The sequence below is a fragment of the Stegostoma tigrinum genome, chromosome 2 (assembly GCF_030684315.1).
Source record: "Stegostoma tigrinum isolate sSteTig4 chromosome 2, sSteTig4.hap1, whole genome shotgun sequence".
Classification (NCBI taxonomy): Eukaryota; Metazoa; Chordata; class Chondrichthyes; order Orectolobiformes; family Stegostomatidae; genus Stegostoma; species Stegostoma tigrinum.
The window spans coordinates 84,104,870-84,117,130 of record NC_081355.1 but is presented as its reverse complement, the minus strand read 5'-3'; the positions used below and the strand labels follow the sequence as shown (position 1 = coordinate 84,117,130).

The 12,261-nt window shown below is 40.2% G+C and overlaps 1 protein-coding gene across 8 annotated transcripts in view; it reads left to right on the top strand.

The window, feature by feature from the left end:
* The window catches only part of ppp1r9a (protein phosphatase 1, regulatory subunit 9A), a 284,663-nt gene that overhangs the window by 205,934 nt on the left and 66,468 nt on the right, over positions 1-12,261 (top strand). For all 8 annotated transcript variants that reach the window (XM_048557978.2, XM_048557949.2, XM_048557927.2 and 5 more), the window contains 3 exons: positions 4,702-5,020; positions 5,503-5,590; positions 8,799-8,882. In XM_048557978.2, coding sequence (XP_048413935.2) covers positions 4,702-5,020; positions 5,503-5,590; positions 8,799-8,882 — 491 coding nt within the window. The remainder of the gene's footprint in view (positions 1-4,701; positions 5,021-5,502; positions 5,591-8,798; positions 8,883-12,261) is intronic.

Below are 12,261 nucleotides of genomic sequence, written 5' to 3'. Positions count from 1 at the left end.
TTTCTAAATTCCTGGAAGTGCAGGGTCAGATTAGAACAAGTCAGCATGGATTTAGTAAGGGGAGGTCGTGCCTGACAAACCTGTTAGAATTCTTTGAAGAGGTAACAAGTATGTTAGACCAGGGAAACCCAGTAGATGTCATCTATCTAGACTTCCAAAAGGCCTTTAATACGGTGCCTCACGGGAGGCTGCTGTTCAAGGTGAGCTACTGGCTTGGATTGAGGATTGGCTGTCTGACAGAAGGCAGAGAGTTGGGATAAAAGGTTCTTTTTCAGAATGGCAACCAGTGACGAGTGGTGTCCCGCAGCGTTCAGTGTTGGGGCCGCAGCTGTTCACCTTATATATTAATGATCTGGATGAAGGGACTGGGGGCATTCTGGCGAAGTTTGCCGATGATACAAAGATAGGTGGACAGGCAGGTTGTACTGAGGAGGTGGGGAAGCTGCAGAAAGATTTAGACAGTTTAAGAGAGTGGTCCAGGAAATGGCTGATGAAATTCAATGTGAGTAAATGTGAGGTTTTGCACTTTGGAAAAAAGAATACAGGCATGGACTATTTTCTAAATGGTGAGAAAATTTGCAAAGCAGAAGTACAAAGGGATCTGGGAGTGTTGGTGCAGGATTCTCTCAAGGTTAACTTGTAGGTAGAGTCTGTAATTAAGAAAGCGAATGTAATGTTGTCGCTTATCTCGAGGGTTTGAATATAAAAGCAGCAATGTGCTTCTGAGGCTTTATAAAGCTCTAGTTATCCCCATTTAGAATACTGTGTCCAATTTTGGGCCCCACACCTCAGGAAGGACATACTAGCCCTGGAGCGTGTCCAGCGGAGATTCACACGGATGATCCCTGGAATTGTAGGTTTAATGTATGATGAACGGCTAAGGATCCTGGGATTGTACTCATAAGAGTTTAGAAGGTTGAGGAGAGATCTAATAGAAACTTACAAGATAATGTATGGTTTAGAAGTGGTGGACGCTCGGAAGTTGTTTCCATGAGGCAGGGAGACTAGGACCCGTGGGCACAGCCTTAAAATTAGAGGGGGTAAATTTAAAACTGAAATGAGACAACATTTCTTCAGCCAGAGAGTGGAGGGTTTGTGGAATTCATTGCCACGTAGTGCAATGGAGGCCAGGATGTTGGATGCCTTCAAGGCAGAGATCGACAAATTCTTGATCTCAGAGGAATCAAGGGCTACGGGGAGAGTGCAGGGAAGTGGAGTTGAAATGCCCATCAGCCATGATTTAAATGGCGGAGTCGACTTGATGGACCAAATGGCCTTACTTCCACTCCTTAGTCTTATGGTTATCTTTGCCTGCTGAATAGCAAATTCAATTCTTGGCTGTGGGGCCTCACAGTTAAAAAGGCAAGTTTTGCCTTTATCATGAGAATTAGCCCGAAGGGTCTGTTTCTGTGATGCCCCAAAGTGCAGGGCATCATCAATTGCTCAGTTTTGGCTATCAAAACACTCAGAGATTGGCTAACGACCTTCACCAGCAGGAAATTTTTCCATTCACTCAACATTTGTCGGTTTGTGGCCACAGAAAGTGGTTCCGAGATGTGTGTGCTTGCTTTCTTAAAATCTTACACAGCATTCTCTTCCATTACCCGGATACGCTTATGTAAGGTATGATTTGTCCAGATAGCATGCAAAACAATACTTTTCACTGTATCTTGGTACATGTGACAATAACAAATCAAATCAAAATCAAAAGAACTGTTTAGAAGAACCCTTTCAACCCATCAACTGTACTGCCAAAAATACTCTGACCTACACTGTTCCTTATTTCAGGCACTAGACTTAAAAGCCCTCAATGTTATGAGACTTCAAATGTTCAACCAAGTACTTTTTGAAGGTTATGAGGTTAGCCGCCTTGAATACCCTACCAGGCATTGCATTCCGGGGACACCCCCCACCCCCGCTTCCTGTACCACCACCACCATCATCATCATCACCACCATCACTTGGGTGAAAAGACTTTTTCTGAGCTTCCATCTAAACCTCCTAAGCAGCTGTCATGATTCCTTCAACCTCCAGCTCTCCAGGGCCATGCAGATCTTCATTTCTGTCTCACCTATCCAAATAGAATGGATGTATTCCAGGAACCAAATCATATCACTTGATAAGCTGGCTACTTCCCTTTTTACAAGACCCACAGACACCACCATGCGGCTGTAATCGAAGGTATTTACTCATTAGGATCAACATCAAACCAGCTTATGAAGATATAGTTTCAATGTCTTGCATCTGTCAGGTCAAACCCTGCAAACGCTCTTGGCAGAGTCTCTCACATTGTTACCATCCACTGTGCATTCCATAATATGGGCGTTTAAATGTTCAGGAGTAGGAGCAAGATACAAAACTCAATGCTAGTCTTCACTCCTCCGGCCCAGTTTCAGCAGTTTTTTTCCTGCAATGAAAGAGAGGCATTGTGTAGACTGGCCGTGGATGGAAGGGCAGTTAGTGGTAGAGCAGCAGCAGGAGGGGTGGTGAGGTGTCGTCAAAGTGAGTTGGAAGCCCAGAGGGTAGGAATGTAGGTAGTAGATTCGCCAACTTTAGGTATGTTTAAGTCGTCATTGGATAAGCATATGGATGTACATGGAATAGTGTAGATTAGATGGGCTTGAGATCGGTATGACAGGTCAGCACAACATCGAGGACCAAAGGGCCTGTACTGTGCTGTTGTGTTCTGTGTACTCTGGGCGGATGAGGTGGGAGAGAACATGATACATTTAATAGCGAGAACGGTAGTCACTGAGAAGTGAGAGGCATGCACGGTGGCATAGCAAATGGTGGTCTTGTAAGTGTGAATAGCTGAGAGAAGAATGGGACACTTACTCTTGAGGAGTACAAAGAATCATTAACTATCTTTCTTCAGTCCTCTGCATAGCATTTTACATGTATCACTGGTCTGACTTGGAGTGTTTTCTCGGTTCAGGCTGGCCTGGTTTTGTGGTTTAACTTCCTTTATCAGTTAATAGGATACAGCACTGTTCTTCATCATCCCAAATAACAGCATGTCCTCAATGAACTTCCAGTTAACTTTGTAGGCACTCAAAAACCAAAGTGTGAAGGACAGTTCCTAGCTTGCAGCATCTGAAGTTATGTGTGACTTATGACCATAACGCTTTAAACTCCACAAATTTCTGCCAGCGGCAAACATTTCCACTTGTGACGGTCATCCCATAAGAAGGACACCATAAAGCCTAGATGCATAGTTAAGGTGAAAGGCAGGTGATTGCATAAGAACTGTGACTTGACCAGATGCCTTGTATTTTACTCAAAATAGCATTTTCATTGATAATGGGAAATTTCAGCCCGAATTTGAGTAATTCATTTTGAAATTTGATTGTTTCACATAATCTCTGCTTATTGTTGTCTCAAAGATCATAATCCGTTACCTGTCCATTATACATGTACCCAATCTGTTAACTTGTTTATGTCTTCTTGAAATGGTTTATCATTTTCATGTTAACCTCAAACCCAGATTTTATGATGTCTGTAAATTTTGACTTATTTACATTATGCACTCATACCCAATCATTAAGAGCAATGGTCCCAAAATTGAACCTGCAGAGGCAAATGTTTATATTTCTCTCGTTTAAAAAAACAAGCATTGATCACTGCTGTCCACTATCTGAACTTTAACCAGAGTTCTGTCTGCACAACATCACTAATTCTAATTTGTGAACAATGTCCTTTTTTAAACATTGCCACGTGCAAAACCCAAATGCACAATATTTTCTGCATTTTTATTATACAGTTGTTTCCTCAAGAATGTTATGAAATTTACTGGCACCGTTATTACTAATGAGTCATTTTATAAGTGGGAGAAATTCACTAACTTTGCAGTTTAAAAATAATTTAGATAGTTTCTTGTGATTATGACCAAATTGATGACTCTTTTATGTTTGTTTTTCTTAATAAACACCTGCAATTGCTGAGGTGCACGTAACTTAAGTAAAATAAATATTAGGTATCAAATATGCCAAGGGAAGTAGGAATATTAATTTATCTTCAAAGTCCAAATTTAAGTGTTTGTGAAAATAGACAAAATTCAGTCTCCAAATTCACATTTCGAATTCATCTAGAATGGATAAATCAGGAACATAATATACAACTTCTGTGTTGAGGTGGCATCAAGTATCATTATATTTTGACTGAAGTATTTAACAGTTGCACACATTGTACTGTTGTAATGCTTTAAGCTCAAATTTTATGACCTGTACAAAATTGCTGAAAAATATAAACACATAACCAGTTCATGGCCCTGAAGTTCCTGCACATAATTATATTAAAATCTGGATTAGTTTGCATGCTGATTTTGCCCTAAAATTCCTGTGGAGTTAATTTGCCGATGCTGAAATATCCTAACTGACATTAAAACAGGTGCACCCATAACCCCATAAATGGGGGAAAACAACTTGGCTGATTGTGCCTGTCAGAGCCACATTCCAAGGCTGTTCTTTCTCCGTCTCACTCTTGTGCATTGTTGTACAGTGGTATGAGCAAAAATTTTCAGTTATGCTGACAGCACTTTGGATGTGTACAGAACAGGTATGAGTAAGTTTTTAAAAATATAACCAAAAAGTGATTCAGTTGACCGAAGAGGTTTCTCTAAAACCAATACATTTTAAATTGTCATTTGTATGCTATTCAGAAACTCTCATGCACTCTATGTTTCTCCCCTATTTGAAATAAAAGCCTTTAGATAGCTATGGAAGTCCCACGCACATTTCCAGATGCCCCCTGCCAGCATCCTTGAGGACTTGTTCACCAGCATCTGATTCTGGAGCCTCTTCGTTATCTCCAGTAGCCAGCAATGCAGTCTTCTCATTTGATGCTACAGTTGAAAATCAAGCTCTCGGAGAACATAACCAACGATGTTTGACGTCATCAGAGCTACTTTCAGAGGATTCCGTGGGAGGAACCACAACTTCCTTGCCATCAAATCCTTGTCACAATGCCACATTATCTTTCTTGCATCATATGGATAACCAAGGCAAAATGAGAAAACCTGAAGGTATAAGAAGATGTTGTTCTTAATTTCAGTAATTATCTAGTCTGTGCTTTGTCATATAATTGTTGTTATTGTAATAGTAGCTGTTACAGCTGTTTGAAAAATACCAGTAACTGCTGAATTGTCCATAATGCAATAATGCACTGCTTTTCTACCCACCTTATAAAGTTAGTAACAATAATTTAAATAAGCAGGTTTTAAAGCTATCTGATGTGAATGTGCTTGTTTTAAGATTTTTTTTAAAAGCTATAAATGGCAGCAATTCTGTATAGCCCATTTTTGACAAGAACGTTTTCTTTTTGGACGTGAATGTTCAAATTGTGACAAGATCAAATGACAGCTAAAGATGGTAGAGTTTTATTATGAAAATCACCAAGTTTGAATGACTAGAATGTGTTCTGTTTTGTTGGTGTGTTAACAAAACATTCCTTTTCTAAAGAGAACTATTTAATGTAACATGTCTAAAATAATACTGTTAATTTCAGATGACAACAGAGGTATTTCTTCACCAACAAAAGTCAGTCTTCCTATGAATCAAAAAGAGAACACAAAACAAAAGTTTGTTGACTTTAGGTATGTTATTTATAATCCCCCGGTATAGCATGTTAAACTTAATCTGACGCTGTCAACTGCAAATTACTTGTTTTTAATTAACACAGTTCAAAAACAAAATTCTAAACTGGCTTATTCAAAACATTCACAGCATCACAAAATTGAGTGATGTAATTAAATCCTGATTTCCTGTGGATTTGAACACAAGGCTGCGAATTTTCACTTTGGTCAATGGTGTAAAAGTTGTAGTAATGAATTAACGACCTGCTATACTTTCATAACTTTATAAATTGTGATTTTCTCTTCTATTTACTTCAGCGGAAAGGAAAATCAGCCATCGTATGTAATAGATGACTAATTAGTAATTTGTACTTCAGAGATAATGGGGACTGCAGATGCTGGAGAACCCAAGATTACAAAGTGTGAAGCTGGATGAACACAGCAGGCCGAGCAGCATCTCAGGAGCACAAAAGCTGACGTTTCGGGCCTAGACCCTTCATCAGAGAAGGGGATGGGGAGAGGGTTCTGAAATAAATAGGGAGAGAGGGGGAGGCGGACTGAAGATGGACAGAAAAGATAGGTGGAGAGGAGAGTATAGGTGGGGAGGTAGGGAGGGGATAGGTCAGTCCAGGGAGGACGGACAGGTCGAGGAGGCAGGATGAGGTTAGTAGGTAGGAAATGGAGGTGCGGCTTGAGGTGGGAGGAGGGGATAGGTGACAGGAAGAACAGGTTAGGGAGGCGGGGACAAGCTGGCCTCGTTTTGGGATGCACTGGGGGGAGGGGATGAGCTGGGCTGGTTTTGGGATGCAGTGGGGGAAGGGGAGATTTTGAAGCTTGTGAAGTCCACATTGATACCATTGGGCTGCAGGGTTCCCAAGCAGAATATAAGTTGCTGTTCCTGCAATCTTCGGGTGGCATCATTGTGGCACTGCAGGAGGCTCATGATGGACATGTCGTCTGAGGAACGGGAGGGGTAGTTAAAATGGTTTGCGACTTGCAGGTGCAGTTGTTTATTGCGAACTGAGCGGAGGTGTTCTGCAAAGCGGTCCCCAAGCCTCTGCTTGGTTTCCCCAATGTGGAGGAAGCCACACCGGGTACAGTGGATACAGTATACCACATTGGCAGATGTGCAGGTGAACCTCTGCTTAATATGGAAAGTCATCTTGGGGCCTGGGATAGGGGTGAGGGAGGAGGTGTGGGGGCAAGTGTAGCACTTCCTGCAACTCATATCCTTATCCCACCTCCTTGACCTGTTCGTCCTCCCTGGACTGACCTATCCCCTCCCTGTCTCCCCACCTATACTCGCCTCTCCACCTATTTTCTTTTCTCTCCATCTTCAGTCTGCCTCCCCCTCTCTCCCTATTTATTTCAGAACCCTCTCCCCATCCCCCTCTCTGATGAAGGGTCTAGCCCGAAACGTCAGCTTTTGTGCTCCTGAGATGCTGTTTAGCCTGCTGTGTTCATCCAGCTTCACACTTTGTTATCTTAGTAATGTGTACTTACACTTTTACCTTATTTAAAGAATAGTCTGTGAGAGGCAAGATCAAGAATGAGATTCAGGGTAGAGATTAACAGGATTCAGATTGTGGAAGTACAGAAGGTGTGAAGGATGGTGGATGAAAAGAAGCCAGCTGGAGAGAGTAGTGGGAAAGAGGAGAAACTGTATTAGCACATGAAGATTGAGAAGATGTTGAGGGGACAGATGGGAATCGGAGAAAGTTGGCTATGTACTGATGCTGCAGGTGAAGTTGCAAGAAGTTTGGAAATTAAAGGGTGGGGATGTTCCAATGTAGATATTTTGTAAGGACTCATTTCCTGATCAATTGTGGAGAAGTCCTTTATGGGTGAGTGAGGGAATAGTATTTGTATGTAGAGGAATAGAATAGAGTGAATTAGACAATGTTTTTACAAATCAAAATTGGCAAACCCAGGTGGAGAAGTGGGTGAAATATTACTGAGTGGAGCTTACATCAGGGAGTGTAAAGCTTCTCATTGAATGTGACATGAAGACAAAAATTATAACCAGTGACTGAGGTAATAAATTCTTGAATTGAGAGAAGTTTCCCAAGAGGTGGCAATGAAAGTCAGTGGTGCCAGTAACCAAATTCCAGAATTCTTGCTGGCTTTTGGATGTAAACCAATGTTTGTTGATTTTATAATGGGAAGAAAGGCATTGTTTGTGCGTGGGAATGTGAATAAGTTGCTCGGTTCTTTTGCAGGGTGGGGAGAAAAATATTAAGGGTTGAAATGCAACACTGTTCACTCAGTATGAACACCTAGTCACAGTAACAAGGACCAGCAAGGAATAATCTCCTCTGAATGATGATGGCAAAAGTGCTGTATAGGAAGGGGACTTGTATGTTGTTCAAAAGTATCTGAATAAATGGAGACTCTTTATCCATTAAGCTTATAGTCAGGTACCTTGTCTAATGTAAGTCCAGTAGATTTTTGAATTGGCCAGATCAATAGCCCAGCTTTGCCGATACCATATTGGGCAGAGATGGTAAGGAGGGAAAGTACGAAAACCAAGTAATCAAATAGCTTATCAGCAGAATTTCAGTTATGCATAACACATAAACACATAAAATAGACATCAAGCAAAAGATCAGCTGGTCCAAAATTATGGCTAGAACATCATAGCAGCATTTCTTGTTTCTTTTGCACTCCCGTTCACCAGAATCTTGCCCCTACACCCCCCCCCACCAAAACACACACGCACACAACACGCATCCATGAATACAAAAATCTGCAACAAATGGACTGCAGCCGTTCAAGAATGCAGCTCACCACAAACTTTTCCAGTGCTGTTAGAGTTGGGCAGTAAATTATGGTCAAACCAACAAAGCCCACATCATCTGAACACATTTTGGAAGTTCCTCAGCCACACAGTTTCCTGAGAGTAAGTGAATGGGTTGGGAATAATGATTGAAATACCTGAGAAAATTCCATTCTTACTCCTTTAGGCAATCATAAGGTAGCATGGATCAAAAGATCAAAAAGGCATTTCATATAATGCAATCTCTACTCTAGTTGAGAACTAATTCAGATCCCTATTTCATCTTTTATCTCACTTTTCACTTTTAGCATTAACATATATTTTAAAAATCTGGCTTTTTGCACGTAACTATAATTTTGAAAACATAATTAATTAATTGTACAGCATAAAATTTCAGCTTCTGTTATTCTTAAAACCAGTATTAATAACTGATTTATTTTGAATTTACTGTAGCATTCAATTACAAACAGCATCTTATAAAGGGAATAAACAAAAGGACAAGGAGAAAGAATCCAATAGACTATCATCAGGAAGCAGGTTTGCCACAATATGGTTCACAAATGACTCTTTTTCTTATTTGTGCATGTAACAAGATTTTTTGGGCAACAATTTAAAGAGGATGAGAATTGCTGTGGCTACAGAAAACCTCCACACAGTTCGGGGCCATTCCAGTCTATCAAAGATTTGTAAATGTTCATCTTCGAAGTTTTTATCTTATTCAAAAAGGAAATTGCATTTGGCCAGACAGTAGCACTGTCTATGTAGATCAGTTGTGAAGTTCCCACTTCTGTTCAGAACAGACAGTTTGCTTATATTTTTCTTCCTTACCGTTGGTTAATAACTCATTCCTGATATAATTCTTCTGAACTACAACACTTCTGGGAATAGCCAAAATACATACTTTTCACCTACTAAACATCGTACAGGTGATTATCATCACTGTAACAACATTCTTGACTGGATTTTGTGTTGTGATTTAAGGTAACTGGAAATTTAATTCCTCAATGTCTCCAGATCTTTGACATCCAGAAAATAATGAACAATCATTCTTGTATTATCACTATCCAAACATTCCAGCATCTGCAATATTTTGTTTTCATTATGCAAATGCTTACTCACCATGTTCATGGAATTTGTAAATTATTTTAATTAAAAATAATGCTGGAGAACCAGAAGCATCATGAACTGGGTACATTGATCACCATGTGCAGTTTTCTGACCCATGCTCCGAGATTAAGGCTGCCCTATGTTCTGCTCTCGACAGATTAGATGGCTCTGGTATGTTTAGGTAATGATTATTCGTTATTTTCTTGATGTCAAAGATCAGGAAACATTGAAGTTGGAGATTAAATTTTCAGATTTCTTAAATCATAACACATAACCTAGTCAAGAATCTTACTATAGTGATGATAACCATCTGTAAAATGTTTAGTACCTGCTGCAAAAAGTATGTATTTCAGCTATTACGAAAATGTTTGTACAAAGACCAGGACAGCACAGGAACAGGCCCTTCTGCTCACCAAGTCTGAGTCAACACGCAGGGTCTTTCTCAACAAAAAACCTTTCGCGAATGCATGATCCATATTCCTCTATTTTCTGCCTATTCACAAATCTTCCCAGGTGCTTCTTATGTGTTGCTACTGTATCTGCCTTCACCACCACCTCTGACAGTGCATTCCAAGCACTGACCTCGTTCTGTGTTTAAAAAAAAGTGTGCCTTTCACATCTTCTTTAAACTTACCCCCTATTACCTTAAACCTATGTCCCCTGGTAATTCACATTTTTGCGTTGGGAAAATGACTCTGAGTATCCATTCTTTCCATGCCTCTCATAATTTTGTAAACTTCTATCACGTCACCCCACATCTTTCAACTTTCAAGTAAAAGCAAACCAAGTTTGGCCAATCTCTTCTCATAGCTAATACCCTCCAAACCGGACAACATCTTGGTAAGCAGTTTCTGTACCCCTTCCCAAAGCCTCCACATTCTTCTGGTACTGTGGCGATCAGAACTACACAGTATTCCAAATGTGGCCTCACTAAGGTTCTATAGACCTGTGACATGAGTTGCCAACTTCTATATTGTATGCCCCGATTGATGAAGGCACGCATGCCATATGCTTTCTTATCCACTACTGCACTGCCGTCATCAATCATCTTTTGTCACTTCCTCAAAAAACTCAGTCAAGTTTGTCAAATATGAACAAAAACAGAAATTGGTGGAAAAGTGCAGCAGGTCTGGCAACATCTGTGAAGAGAAATCAGAGTTAACATTTTGGATCCAGGGACCCTTCCTTAGAACTGAGGACCTGCTGAGCATTTCCAGCAACTTCTGTTTTTGTTCCTGATTTACAGCATCTGCGGTTCTTTCAGTTTTTGTCAGATGTGACCTTATTTGCAGAATGCCATGCTGCCAATGACTAATAAGTTCATATTTTTCCAAATCTGAGTAAATCCTTCCCCAAGAATCTTCTCCAACAATTTCCCTACCACTCATATAAGGCATACTCGCCAGTAATTTCCCAGATTATCCCTGTTGTCCTCCTTAAACAAAGGAACAATGTTGACCATTCTCCAGTCCTCTGGGACCTCTATTGGAACTAATCATTCTCTATTCCTCTGGGATCTCCCCTGTGACTGAAGAGGATATAAAGATTTTGTACAGGGCCCCAGCAACTTCCTTCTTCACCTTCCTCTATTCTGTGCTAGATCCCTTTCAGGTCCTGGGGACTTGTCTACCTTTAATGCTTCTCAAAACATCCAAAACCTCATCCATTTTAATGTTGACAAGCCCCAGAATATTTAACATACCCCTCCTAAGAGTCACCATTCACCCAGGTCTCCTCCTTTGTAGGTAATTACACAAAGTATTTGTTGAGGACCTCACCCACTTCCTCCGACTCCAGGCATAAAATCTCTCCTTTGTCCTTGAGTGGACCTACCCTATCTCTAACTGTGCTCTTGTTCCTTTATATGTGTATGAAACACCTTGGGTTACTCCTTAAACCTGTTTTCCAAAGACATTTCATGATCCCTTTTCGCCATTACTAATTCCTTGCTTGAGTTCTTTCCTCCTAAATCCTTGTTTGAGTTATTATACTTCAAAGGAAAATGCCAGGATAAAGGGGAAGAAAATATTATACTGGAGAAATTTAGCAGTAGAGAGACAAAAAGAGCTAACGTTTTGTGTCTGGTATGACTCTTCAGAACTGAAATCAGTCACACCCAGTTCTGTGATCTACCCAATTGACAAGTGAAGCTGTTTTCAGTAGCTTTCTCTCATCTAGTATAACTTTATTTCCTTGCGATGTTGAACTTTATTCATGGTATTTACTGCTCCATTGACATACTCTTATACTTAATTTTTCAATGTCATTTATGTTTTCAGAAGGAATACTTCTTCAAATAAATTCTGGTAATCAAAAAGCTGTTTCTGTAATGGTACTTTTCATTGACCGCTCCTGGATTAATAATAATAGGAAAGAAAAGTTTAAGTGAGCATGTCCGTTCAAAGTATTTTTGTTTCTAAAATAAAACTATGTACTCATCAAATATGTCTCAGTATTCTGACATGCTCAGCCACTGAGAAGTATGCAAAATTAGGTTTCCCTATTTCCCTTTTAGTTGTAATTCATGTTATCACTGATGGGAAGTATTTAGATGGTAGAACAGAAATTGCTGGAAAAGCTCAGCAGATCCAGTAGAGTCTTTGGTGAGAAATCAGAGTTAACATTTTGAGTCCAGTCACCCTTCCTTAGAATGCAGGAAGGATTACGCAACCTGAAATGTTAACTCTGATTTCTCAACAGATGCTAAGACTTCTCAACAACTTCTGTTTTTATATCTCTTTCACATCACCCGCAGCTCATTCAGTTTTTATTTGGTATTTAGGTGCTGCTTGATTGTAATAAACATGCT